The following is a 14,499-nucleotide window of genomic DNA, read 5'->3' as shown; positions in this document are numbered from 1 at the left end:
TAATAAGCCAGAAGATGTTTATAGTTCTTAATCTGGAGTTACAATGCTTTATCAACTGAGTTTTTTGAAGTCAAGATGTCACAGCAATTCTTTAAGGTCATATTTTGGTTACTCTGCAAATATTTATGTGCATCTATCTGTTAAACTGCATTGATAATTTACTGGTATGAGGTCAGCAGACCTATTTACATGCGTAAGTTGAAGGATTACTGTCCTAAATTAAAACAAAGCTCTTTAAGGATACAGTTTATCTTACATATAAATCAAGATGCAAGTTTCAAAAGATAGAAAAGAAGAAATAACAAGGCTGACTACTTTACCCAGCCATGGTATTAGAGGATTGCCATTTTCTTTAAATTCCACTTAAGAAATAAGATCAACTCCTGCCTCTGTTTTGCAATTAGGACTCGTGAATTCAAAATCCCCTCATCTCTTTTCTGAACCTCAGACTTACTTAATTCTTTCCTTCTTGCCCTTTCATGACAAATGATTTGCCTCAAGGATTCAAGCTTTCATTTCATGCTTGGTTCTCATTTAAAATTTTGTCTCCATAATAAGGAGCCTACACTTCTTGCTTCAGTTTCAATCAAAATATCACATCAACACATAATGACACAACTGCAGAGGATGCTTCCCTAAAGAGTACACAAGTAAGGCGTGAGAGATTCAATAACATTATAGATAGCAATTCTAAAAAGGACTCAAAGATGTAGCTGACTCCAGTTGGAGTAGCTACTGCAACATCCCCAAGGCAGACTATATCAACCTGTGCAAGGTAGAAGAAAGTGTATGACAGATTCAAACAGATCCAAACATTGCCAGTTCAACTTTAAGATCAACCAGCTATCAAGCTTTTCATTTTTTCTCCCTTCTGAAAAATAGCAGGGATACTTTCAAAGGTATGGTAGTAGAAATAACTGTCCTTTGGAAACCATTAATCCTTCATAAACAAACTAAAAAAAAAAAAATCATAACAGCATTCCCATGATGATAGGCATTCCAGCACCTTTTTTTTTTTTCTGAAGGAGAAGTCCACAGGGCTTTCTAATTCACTCAGCAACCTCCTGAGGATGTTAAGCACATTCCCTTCCATTCTGATTTTTTTCTAGTTTTATTTTTTATATCATCTTTATTACTACCTCACCATTAACAGAGGCAAAAAAAATTCCTCTTCGAAGGATCAGAATCTTTTAACTGAAGGCAAAAATGTGTTGGCACACAGATCACTACTTTTAATATCTACATACAAGCCACAGAACAAACAGCAAACTGCTGTGGCTTTTGAACCATATGAATATCTTAAGAGGAGTTGTCAGGGCTTAAGTTGACTAGTCACAAAAGAAAAAAGAGTTTGAGAACTGCATTTTCCCCAGAAAAGGAGACCCCCAGGTTCCTCAGGCTGTTCAGACGGGAAAGTTTTGTACTTCTTCCATGCAATACAAATCATGCTCATGACTACAACAGCACAGCACACTTGGTTCCAGTACAGGGAATTGCAAGTCCCTCAAAAATGACTCCCCATTTCCTTCACTGGCAGTGTACAAGTCAGCAAAGACATAGTTACAGAAATGCTGCATTTGCCTCTTTTATTTCTGACCTTTAAAAGTGATGACTGCTCAAAGTATCTGCAGAAAACTCTTCCAGCTGGAACAGCTGGAAAGCAAAACGTCAATGCCAACCAAAGGATGTAACTGTAAGCACAGACATCAGCCAGAACATCCTTCTTTGAGGTGTCACAGCAAGTGGCAGGGGAATGGATTTTTTTTTATTATTTATTTATTTATTTTTAAATAGCAGACTATATTGAAGCAAATATGTTTTACCTGCTGCTGCCAACTGCAGTTGGGTACACTGCTGTGTCAGATGTTCCCTTTAGCCTCTGCTCCACTCAGAGCTTTTTATTTGCAATAGTTCTTAACGAAGGAGTAAGAATTTGGGCATGATTTGGGCATATGAAAACGCCCACTGTGAAAAAGAAATGGGACTTTTATTGCTCTGTTCCTTGTGATGTTGGCGGAGCAAGAGAGGGATGCTCTTGCAAAAAGAGTCAAGTAGGGGAGAAAAAAAAAAAAAGTTTCTGAAGAATGCAGGTATTCATCTCATCCGGAGTCTCTCCTCTAGTTTTAGAAGAGTTCTGAAGTTGTAACTTTAGAAGGGCTCATCCCATCTGCTTTATCAAGGGCCTGCAGCGGCAGTCTGCCTTCAAGCAATCAATTTGTAACAAATTCACATTCAGAAGAGCAGTACACATGCAGAACCCTTGGGCAGAATTGCTATTACCATAAATCCACCAGTGGCAGAAGCATATATATCAACAATTAAACCTCTCCAAGATGTCACATGCAGACTACACTGCCCATCGCTGCAGCCACTGTGACCACAGCGTAAGTTCAAAGAAATTCAGAAAAGTTTAGATACAACAGAAACTAGATTGCTACTCAAACTCTTAGATAATTCAAGAGGAAAAAAAACAAAAGCTTTGAATGAAAAAACCATTCTGGGATATTTTTACATCTAATTTTCACATGTTTCTACCACCAAAAACTTTGCACAGCAGCTTCAAGTTTCTAAAAAGCTGACTAGGCCTGTACTTAAAATTTACAGATAAACAGGTACCATATAGTGTGGGTAAGAATTCATTTCACTGCAAGAATCCTGATGCACTTATGGGCTGAGAAAGTCAGCACGCATTTGACAACCTGTGTGGCTCCATCAAATGGTACTGACCAAACATCTGAGAAGCATCATAAATCCATTAATACTAATTCCAACAGTCACATAATTGAGACTGGGTGAAGCCAAATAGGCGCTGCCCATTCAAGTGTAATGTGACTCTGCTTTTGCATAGGAAGGGAGTGTCGTGCAAACTTCTGCAAATGCCATCTGGCTTCTGCATTATGACCATAAACAGCACTCATAATTCTCTCCTTACAACATGTATTAACAAATTCAGAAAGTTAAAGCAGCCACGATTGCTGTCATAATGGTGTTTCTCCTGGCAGCAAAGTCCTCAGTAAGAAAGAACAGGATGGGTGTGTGGGGAGTCATGAGAGGAAGAGACAAATTTGCTAAAAAAATAAATAAAAAATTAGCTCAATAAGCACAGATTAGAATTTGAGATTGAAATTTACCAATTATGTTAACTTTCTTCTCAAACACCAAAGTATCCTCCACCTTACAAACCTAACCACAAGACACCAAAATGACACAGTAAGGCTAAAGTGAGAAACTATGGCAGCTGTGAGATCTGTAAGTTATACTTAAATTGAGAATTCGTACAAACAATCCCTTTGAAAACAAATAGGACAAGAATACTCAAATCACATGGGAGAACACGGAATCTGCAATGCCAAGATCTGTACAGGCCAAAAAAGATTAGAAACACTGTTTTCTAAACTGGTCTTAACCATATCATGTAGCATCTCAAAGACTCCAGCATGCATCTTAATCTTTTAAGGCTAACAACAGCAACTACAAGAGAACACTGAAACCCAGCTGACAGACTGGGAAAGAGAAACAACAGTGGTCCTCATTGTCACAAATGTTCTCATCTGTTATTTATAGCTATTTTTGGAATAAAAGTAATGTTGGTGGGATACTGAACAGTATCTGCCTCATTACATTCAAAGTTTGCTTCTGTATGAGTGGAAGAATAATACAGCAAAACAAAACAAAACAAAACAAAAAAACACCACAAAACCACCAAACTAGTTTGTAACAGTCTTCTGAGGACACAGGCTTATCATGATTCTGAAATTAACCAAAATCGATACAACAAACACGAAACAGAAAAAAGAACTGGTAGCTTGATTTTGTTTTAGGAGGCATTTACGTTCAATTAGTACTATCCATTAAACCACCTTTCGTTTGGTCAATGCTGATTTGTATTAAAATACCAAATTAAAATTTTGATCTTTAAGATAGAGAGCCACGGAATCATTCTTTATAATACTCACTTCAACTTTGTGATCACAACTTCTTTAATCTTAATTTGTAAACTACCACATACTTTGCTAAAGACTCTGGTCTTGCATGGCTTAGGAAAATTATGTGTATATATGCTACCTTTAAATATTTGTTTGTGTGTGTATGTGTGTGTGCACATATGTGTATATGTATCTATCTATATATATAGATAGATATGTAAAGCCAAGCTAAAGATTACTGCAAATGTATAATCCAGGTTTCATCACAAGTGTTGTCAACTAAATGATCACAGTCAGAGCAAACACTCTGAAACTGACTCTGTGGAACCTGGAATGGCAAATAAAGAAGCACAGGATTTTCTCAGACGAGTCCTGTAAGGACCTTAACAGCAACACATAAAAACTCCCAAGTTCAACATGCACCTGTCCTTTCTACTATACATTTTTCAAAGGACTAGCCAAGTATATGAAATCTTGCATATCATACCTTTTCAAATTTTGTCAGCAGCTCACGTAAGCTGAAGTTCAGGCCAATCATGATCAAATGTCCCTCGAAGCGCACATTTTCCTGGCAGGTCTTCCAAGCTGCATCTATAGCCTTCAGAAAGTCTCTCTCTTTTTCAGCCTATACTGTCTCAAACCTCTCTGGAGGCTGCTGTATGTGTCTCTCTCCCAGGCTCTCCATGGGGAAGTTCATACAGCATCATGGTAGCAGCCCCCTGGTCCCCGCTCCTTCCCAGGGGCTGGGCAAGCGAGCGTGAACCAGGCGATGCTCCTTGTGAGGTCAGCCTGGCCCCATGGGGCTGGGGGAATCTGCTCGTCACCGTACCAGTTCAGAATTGTCTCCAGCTCACCTTAGAAATGGCACATGAGCTCCAAAGTCTTTCTTAAAGGCCACAAGCTCGATGTTTAGTCTCAGTTACCCCGAACAAGAGAAGCTGTGCTCTGCTGGTGAGTGCAGGGAGGAGGATCAATTACTCCCATGTTGCTCCACTCAAGAAAAAAAGATCCCCAGAGAAACTTCTGCTTAAAGGAAGCACCAAGAGCAGACTCTTCAGAGAAGAAGAACTAAGATGAGGCACAGTTCAGCCCAGGACCTGGCAGGAGGCCACTTCTCCTCACTCTGCCTTCCTTATAGCCAGCCACCAGCAAGATACTGTGATGGTAATGGCCACACCACCTCCAAGCTTCCACCACTGACTTGCTCTGCTTTGTCAGGGGGACGCTGCACTGCAGAACAGCTAAGGCCCATTAAAAAAAGCTTAAAAGGCACATCCTTCATGTCATCAAAACAAAACAACTCCAGCAAGGGATCACACTGAAACCCCCAAAGCCTTCATTGGGGATCTCCTCCTTTGGTCCTGGTGGCTCTGGCAGGCGTGCAATGATCTATTTCCAGCGTTTGTTTATTATTTTAATCAGCATCCTCCCTTCCACCAGCCCTGGTGCTGCTCACAGCCAAGCACACTCCCTCTTCCCGGAGGCCTCCCCGCTGCAAAGCCACCTCTGCAATGCTCTGGACCACAAATCCTCACACAGCTCTCCTCACTCGCCCCTCTCCCTTCCTGTCAAAGGGAAGAGTGCCTATTTTGTCACTAGACTGTAAAAGCTGTAAAAGCAACCGGTGCTCCAGAAAGCCTCCAACAGCTCCCTCATTACCCAGGACTCACCATATGCAGATTGTTTTTGTATGAGGCCTTTGCTGGCCTTTCAGTGGGAAACCTGACACCTGGAGGCTGGCTACTAGGAAATCATTCCATTTTAAAGCATTCCCACTCGAAACAGCCTGTGTGCATGAGAAGGCCTATTTAAGCTACTAATGTTTTCCGTACAACCACATATTACTCAATTGCCAGGGGAAAAAAAAACAAAAAACAAAAAAAAACTACAGCAATAGTTGCTAGCAAGTCAGAAAATGTGTAGTTAGAAGCACACCAACCAACTCTTTGCAAAATCTGGTACAAAGTATTACTCCTATGACCGTATGTGAATCATGTGCTACTTTTACTTTCTTTTTTAATTCACTGATGTGCCAGGAAAGTCACTAATGACAAAACTGTCTTTAAAATTATTCTCATCTAGTGGATTACACTGATCTAGTTAGTATGGTCAGGGTTTTAAGAATTAAACTTGGAAAAGTTTACTTGCAGTGGCAGGATTTTCATTTTATTTGTATTTTGCAGCACGCCTGTTAGGCACATTTTGCAAACTACAGAAGTGCTTGCAAAATAAACATTTTCCTAAAGAACACAGGACTAGAATCCTGCTGCCTCACTGATGGGCGATGTCAAGCTGTCTAAATGTATTCCACAGCTTATGCAAGGAAAAATCCCAATTATGAATACAGCAGTAGTTAATTCTGCAACAATTGCAATTTTATTTGACCCACATATTGCTTAATCTCATACAAGTTCTCATTCACACACCTACTACCAGCATTTGTTAAACATTTATTCACTGATACTTCCCCCAAAACTTCCCAGTGACTCAGACAGTCAGTACACTATGGAGCAGCAGTTTCTGATGTACGTTTCTGTGTTCTGTACTTCCCATAAAAACTATATATCAAGCCTAAAAAATCCTATCTGAAAGAAAGAATCTTTTATTCAATCTAACATGTTAAAGAATTATTCCAATGTACACAAATTCATCACACAACAAACCCAAAACAAAATGTACAGACCCTAAGTGATTAACAATCTTGCAGGGTTGTGAACTCCCTAGTTTACCCAAAGTTTATGCATTAATAATGGCAGCAACTAAGCAGCTGCAGCCCTGTGCTAGCAGGAACCAACAGATACAGTGCCTGAACTTCTTAAAGTTCCTAGCTGCTGGCCAGGCATCTGGGGAAGCACGCAGTGGTGCAGTTTTGCCTCCTTTAGTGGGTATGGTCACTCAGTCTGCTCATTCCTGTCACACTAATTAGCAGTAATAAAAATGCATCAATAGAGAATATTGTTTAATTAAAATAAGCATTGTACCCTGCCCAGATGCCCAAACATTGATTGTCTTGGGTATTTTCTTTCCTATAATACATTTTCCCCAAATAGGAATTTCAAACCCTGCTGAACCCTGCACTGTTAATGCATTTGATACAGTGGTGCAGATGATCATGTACTTCGGAACATTTTATTACATTTTGATATAAAACTAGTTTGGTGCATTTTCTCTAAAATCTGAAATAACAACATAAAACTGCATACTAATATGAATAGCTAATTGTACTTTCTGTCCATCGGTAATGCTACTAATGGCAGCCTGCAAAATGCAAGGACCATCAACTGAAAAGTACTTTTATCCACATTACGAAGAGCACAGCAGACACAGAGATACAATCATATGATTGCTTGCAACTATTTTTTATGAATTCTGCTCTGAACTGCATGTCCAGCAGATCCAGGTTTAAGAGCTTCCTCATTTACCAAGAATTAATGAGGAAATTATAAAACCAGTAGTAGAATGACATATCTAAAAACTTAGTTCAGCAAAGAACCTTTTTGTAACAAATCCAATTTTTATCATATGTAAATCCAGTAATAACTGAATGCTAGGGAACTGCAAACATGTGAATGTTGAATCAATGAAACCAACATTAAGAAGAAGGAAAAAAACTTACTCCACTGCTTCTGGATGGAAAAATACATCTGATTAACTTTGACATGGTCTGAAGTTCTCAGAACTCTGAAGCTGAATTTCAGAAAGGATAAAAGTAATGCAGACAGCCTCTCTGCAAAACAAAATTACTTACGTGCAAAGACCCCATAAAAAATTTGCTTTGTACTTAAGATATGATGCAAATAACAACAAAATTGTCATACTAAGCACAGTTTCACGAAGGACAAGAAAAAAAGTTTTTTTCTAGAAGAAAACTGCAAAAATCAACAGGAACAAAAATGTTAAGAGTGAATGACACAGCTGTATATACATTCAGTATACATATATTTTATATAACTCACAACAATGAAAAGATTAAAAGAATAGTGTCCCCTTTTGTAGGACTTAGATGTGAATGATACAGGGGTTAATAGCTGGTTACAACAAATCAATACACTCTGGTTTCTCTTGAGAGATGCACCTCCAGGCAGGAACACAAAAAATTCACTTTTTCAAAAGCACTGTGGTATTTTCATCAGCCTTACAAAATGCATGGTGTTAACTTGATCAGAAATGGAAGGAGAGCTGCCTCCTCTCTTCTGCAGGAGATTTGTGTTACGGAGTTAACAGGCAGCCCAAACAAGTTCATCCCTACACAGAAGCTTGCTACCAGCAAAGCCCAATGCATGAGTTTCTAATAAGGGTTCTTCCAGCACTGCCCTCCTGTTAACCTCTGCCAGAAGGCAGATACTCTAGTGACACAGCACCCCAAGGACCAAGAATTTGTCAAGACAGATGGACAAATTGAGCTGCTACAATAAAAAAGCAGTAGCACCATGAAAGTCACATAAACACAACTTCTCAAATTTCCTCTTAATTTATATCTCTATTACAGTGGTGATTGCAATGCTGATTATGAATTACGTGAAAGGGTTTGCAATATCCCTGGAGCACACAGCCAAAGCACTGCACTGGTGCCTTTCTTTCTTTCCTTAAAGAGTAAATGCAATCAGTTTGACACAGAAAAGTATTTTTAGAGTGGCCAGGCCCGTGCAATATTTACTGTATTCAACGATGGTCCCATACTAGGTAAGCACAGAAAGGAAGTGGCCGTCCTCAAAATAAGAGGTATGAGACAGGACATTAAAATTCAAGAATGAAATGTATTACAATCCCAGATAAGATAATGTATTCCTGGAGACAGGAAATGATACACTACCATGGAAGGGTAGTAAAGGACTTGCTGTTGATTTTTCTCCTCTTAGTTTTGACTTGTTTGGACAATACATGGCTTTCAGCTTTATGAACTACCAATGATTTTCTAATTTTTTGGAACTAAACATAAATAAGCTGTGTATTTTAACTTCTTTATACTTCCCAGAGACACCCATCACTAAAAGCAGAATATTGGAAATGTACTCAGAAAATACACATTAAAATATCTCATACTTGGACTATATCTGAAAGAGATCAGATGTCAAAGGGAAACATGCAGGGAAGTACCACTAAATCCCAGGCACGGAGCAACTGCAGAAATCACTGTAGAAGAGACTGAGACTTGAATCCCACTGAGAAGATTGGTCTGAACATGAAGGTTTTAATTCTGATCCTGACTGACAAAATGAGGGAAGGAGCAAGTATGGAGGAAGACTGGCTTTAATGCCAGGCAGGGATTTCATCATCAGGTTGTTCCTTTCTAAATATTACTGGCGATTGAAAAAAATGTTCCTGTTGATTGACAGTCTGTTAAAAAGTTCAGTGAGTCTTCTTCTAAGACTGCCAGCTGCCTGTCCTCCTGGTTTTCCCTCTTCAGGTGTAATACCTGTGCTTGCTTGCAATGATCACACCAGATAGAATTAAAAATAGATTGTAATTAAAAAAATAAAATAAAAATCATTTAAACCACATATTTCAGTCTTTTCCCAACTTTTTTCTATTCAATGGCATTAGACTCAAGACTCTTACCAGAATACAGTGCTATTACAGCTACATGGCATAAATTGACATTTTGCCGCAATGCAAGGATAAGCAGCCAAGCAAAAATAATTTTTTGAATTCTGAATATATATAATTTTATTCTCTCCCTTATTCTACACTCTCAGTCAAGTGAGTGACTTTATATTTCAGAAAGAAGTGTCACCTGGATCCAGAGTGAGTTTTGTTTTTTAAAGCCACAGAGATTTGGACCATCTCTTCTCCCTGCAAACTCCAAAGTCAGCCATTAATATTTGCTTTATCTGTTATCTTTTGTGCTATGAACATTTAATTTGGATACTGGCCAGTCATTTGTTGCATAAAAAACAAATGCATTTCGAATTTCTAGCATAATCATTATGATAATCTTCTGCATTTAAAGAATACAAAATAACTTATTTGCATTATTTGAACTTTTGACTTTGAAGTCAGCATACCTGCAATGTATTTATAGATAAATATGCTTTTATCAACTTTATGCTATAGTGGAAGAGCCATAAAAAAAATATACATCCATACTATCAGTGATGCTTAAAGACTTCATCTTTGATACTTCTAAATATGGAATGAAGTGGTAAGAAATCACCTTCCTCCTGCACAGGGCAACTAAGGAAGGCAGCTTACTGTGGCTTTTAAAAGTCACAGCAAATTCTTCTTGCCACTCAGCTGTCCACCCCTTGGTACCCAGCAGGCATTATGATTTTTAAATTTATAATTGCCTCCAGGCATCTAAGCTCCACAGCATACTTCCTCCTTATACCCATGACAGTTCTGCTGTAAAGGAAGCATAACTGAGACCACTATGCTTTCACCTGCTGGATTTCTCCTTTTTGAACATTATCCTATTAAGCACATTTGGCACATCTTTTCCTTGGAGTAAGCTCCCAGTGACTGCTCTGGCAGTCGACTCTCATCATCTTGACTTTGTCCTGAAAAGAACTTGGAGGTAATAGTGACTTTGCATAGCTATCAAGGAGTACAGGGAAATACACTTAAAAACCTAAGTTGAGATAATTGAAATAGCAGGCATTTTCAACCAACTAACTTGATTGTATTCAATGCCCTAGCATGTATCTAGGTCTGAGTTTATTTTTTATTCTAACCTTTGTATACATATGGTAGCTAGATGAACATTCTTCTTCACATTTATTTCAGAAGAATCCCCTTTCAAGATTAAGCCCTATGAAGAAAAAGTAACTCATTTGGTTACTTCCAAAGTCAGTAATAGCTTCACTGATGAGGAAAATAGTTAAGCTTAATTTCATTAATCAAGCAGACATCAAGCAATTAGGACACAGAACTCCAGCATCATCATGGGCCAGAAAATCAAATAAGCACTACCAACCCATAATTAGTCCAAAAAAAAAAACCCCTTTGCATCTCCTGGGCAACTTTGTTTCATTCCTTCTGCTAAAAGACTCTTTTGCAACAGCAAAAAATTTTGTTGTTCTCATTCTGAACCGCTCCTGGTGTTGGATTTGCCATTATATGTAGAGCACACTGCAGCATTAAGTTCTGCAGACAATATGTAAAATCACTTCCAATACACTCTCAAGATGGAAGGGATTATGAGAAATACACACCTTGAAATTTCTAGGAAATTCATGTTTCAACTCTGGTCACAAAAGCTCATGAACACGAAGGCAATCTTATACCTTCAACATGCACCTAACAAATACCCTTTTCAAACTGCAAGCCATACTCCAGTTCAGTTTTTACCTCTTGATCTTTTATTTTTTACCCATCATCTTCTCACCACCAGCATCTCAAAGATAGATTAGACAGGTAAGAAAACAGAAGATAGCACTAATAATATGCTCTGTTCGTAAAGAATTAGAAAATTTTTCCTGTTCAACAGCCCTCAAAGCAGACTTGAATTGTCTTCAATTCAACTTTTTGTGCATTAGAAGAAGAAAAATTAGATGCTTTGGGAGTCACTGGGCTTTCTGTTTCTGAATTGTTTTAATATTTGGATTGTTCCTATTTAGATTTTCTGTTTTATATTGTATATAATTTCTTTACCTCCATCTCCACTTGATAAAGAACACTTAGTATATATTTTTTTATTTTAAACTAACATTAAGGTGCATAAATACTTAATAAATCATTAAGTAGTACAGCTAATGTAAAAATACCTTTAAAAAAAAAAAACTAAGTTTTAATCAAAGACCACAAATGTTCATTACAATTAAGAGATTAAATTATTCTATTTTGTACCTGACACAAAAGTGGGTAGAATCTTTAAATGTTTATTGCCTGCAACTCAACCACGTGAAAGAAACATGAGAGATTTCCAATGCATGAATGCCAGTCCTTCTATCCAGATTTTTTCACACATGCATGTAATCACATAAGTGATTTAATCAGTGAGTCAAAGAAAAAAAAAAAAAGTAATGCAACATTTGGGTTAAGGAAAAAAAGTGTCCATTTGCTCAGACCCTGTTAAAAACACTTTTGCTTCTAAATGAAAATAAGTTTACAGAGCAGTTGTAAAGCATTACAGTCATAAACTGAAAGCACAGACAAGCCTCCCACAGACAAAAACCTTAAAATTTAAGTACGGTACGTGTGACTTCACTTATCAGAAGACATCAAGGGAGCAAGACACTGTAGTGTTTTATTATCCTGGATTTTAAATCTTATCCCCACACTGATGCTTCTACAAGTGTTATCTAAGGGCTTTCCAAGGGAATATCATTTGCTGTTAAGCACCTGGACAGCTGAAAGTAGCCTTTCATGTCATGCTCCTGATTATTCTGGCATCTTCTACAGAAAAGAGTTCTTTATTGCAATGGTTGAATGGCAAACGTATAATCTTTAGACACACATTGGGTTGGTTTTTTGTTTGGTTGGTTTTTTTTTGCTTTTTCTTCCCTCATTATTTTTTTATTTTAAAACTGTTCAATAATTTAATTTCCGAAGATTATTTCCAGCATTTATCAAAGTAAGAAATAAACATAAAGCTACACTAAGAAGCATCAATTTAAATTCAACTTCCAAAACCACAGCACTGAACCACTCCTTTCCAGTTTCTTTCAAGGTTCTATATGCAATTACTAGTAGCAAAATCATGTTTACTTCAAGGGTTAAATTGGCAAAAATGCTCCTGTTCTTCAGGGTTCTATCCTCCCATTTGTTTTTAGCTTTCTGAATACTGTGCAGCCCCTCAGTCTTCCACCCCAGTAGCACATGGAGGACAGATAAGAAGGTATTGTCCCAAACCCTGGTTTTAGTGGCCAGATAAAGAAGAGATACCTCCCTCAGAGCTCAGCAGGTTTACAGACACAACCAAAACCACTCCAGAGCCTGCAGTAATGACTAGGTTTGTAATTTTAGTAATGACCTGGTTTAAAACTAAGTTTTCTCTTGGATAACTTATTCCTATAACCAAAATCAGTTTAATGGACTCATTTTCTGGCTAAAGACTACCCCCCTTGCAAAGCCCAGAAAAGCTGGGTGCCAAACATAAAGTCTATAACATCTGTAGACTTCATCCTTGGCACTTCTGAAGTGACATCTCACTGCCTTCCCCAAAAATGCCTCTCCTCCTCTAGCTGGGTTGCTAGGATTAGCTGTGTTCCAGGAAATCCCAAATCCATTTTCAGGATTGGGGAGAACTACAGTGAACATTGTCAGTGACTTTTCACTTTCAACAAGTTGTTGGCAGTAATTAATGTTTCAAAGGATACGTTGACAAAAGACTTAAGAAGTGGAGCAAATCATGTTATTTGGTAGAAGAGAGAAGGAACAAAGGGAACAGGAAACCTGTGATCATTTTCTTGTACATGCTCAAAATCAAAGTGATGAACAAAAGTCAAAACAGGCTGCGCTTCCCATCTCTGCCAGCCCCAGCGCCAGCCTTGTCCAGCATGCTGATGTGCACAAGGACTGCTACTGCTGTGCTCTCAGACAGCACCGTGACTCCTTTGGTTGAGGCAAGAGGAGCCCAGCAGGTGAGCTCAGAAGGGAATACAGTCATGTTAAGAAGGGAGCATTCTGAGGAATCGCAATACACTCACACAGAGGGACTTGGAATCTGCCACTGGGTTTCTCAGTGCTGCTGCTGCGAGCATGCTTTTCTTTTGAAATATCCAATCTGACTACAGCTATTAAAGCACTGAACTAGATTTCCTCGCAAAAGAAGGTTTATCATCTTTCTGCATGCTGTGCCATTTTGTCAACTAAGAGGCTCACGTAGAGATCTTATCAGTCTCCTGTTGACAAAAAGTAAAGAGCATTTACAATTGAAATTATGATAATATAATCTTTATTCTTGAAATAAAATGTAAGTTGCATTATCCATAACTGCAGCTTATAGCTTTGGCTTGAACAAAAAGCTTATTTAAATGCAGTATGCTCGAGGCTTCTCTAGTCCCATTTTATTACATGTTACTTTAAAAGAAACAAATAGGTTTTTCAAATTCATTCAGGCAGAGCTTTCTTTGTTTAAGGATGGTCAGAAACTTGATTTCCATTGAATTATTGTACATTTTCATTCTCATTTAACTGCCATTTGAAGACAAGGTCTCCACCTGCTATTCAGAAATGCCCGAGTTTATGCTGGAGGAAGGAAGTTGAGGATTTTCACATAGATGTGCAGAATTAAGGTTACAGTCAGCTTCACCAGGACAAAACACACTGGGTTCTCCTTACAGTATTTACAGCTCAACTCGCATTAGCTTTTGTCAAGCAAGTTCTTGAAGGTTTTTTTGATTCTTTAGAACTTCTGCATGTTTTTAAGCCTCCGTGCAGGAAGAAGGCAGAAGGGAAGCACACACAAAACAAAGATAGAACAGAAAGTTTCCATCAGGTTGTGAGGGTGGACAAAGTCAATCATGCTCGTCTCTGCTCTGTGTGGAATAAACACATGCTAAAACAGATCTCCTATAGAATGACAATACAGAGGACTGAGTGGACCAGTGAAGTATGTCAGGCAGCACCCACGATGAGCACAACAGTAACACACCAATCCAAACAGCTGTAAAAGGCAGAGGCACTTGCCCAA

General features: G+C 38.3%; 1 protein-coding gene across 3 annotated transcripts in view; it reads right to left on the bottom strand.

Moving 5' to 3' along the window:
• Positions 1-14,499, bottom strand: part of LOC100551145 (utrophin) — a 259,447-nt gene that overhangs the window by 124,186 nt on the left and 120,762 nt on the right. For 2 of the 3 annotated variants that reach the window (XM_010707136.3, XM_010707137.3), the window contains exon 1: positions 4,414-4,899. The exons of the other annotated variant lie outside the window; for it this stretch is intronic. In XM_010707136.3, the coding sequence (XP_010705438.1) occupies positions 4,414-4,464 (51 nt within the window). In that variant the 5' untranslated portion in view covers positions 4,465-4,899. Of the gene's footprint in view, positions 1-4,413; positions 4,900-14,499 lie in introns of those variants that run through there. 3 annotated transcript variants of the gene reach the window in all.

Source organism: Meleagris gallopavo, chromosome 2 (assembly GCF_000146605.3).
Source record: "Meleagris gallopavo isolate NT-WF06-2002-E0010 breed Aviagen turkey brand Nicholas breeding stock chromosome 2, Turkey_5.1, whole genome shotgun sequence".
Lineage (NCBI taxonomy): Eukaryota > Metazoa > Chordata > Aves > Galliformes > Phasianidae > Meleagris > Meleagris gallopavo.
Note: the sequence above shows the minus strand (reverse complement) of the source record. Positions and strands in the feature narration are given on the sequence as shown.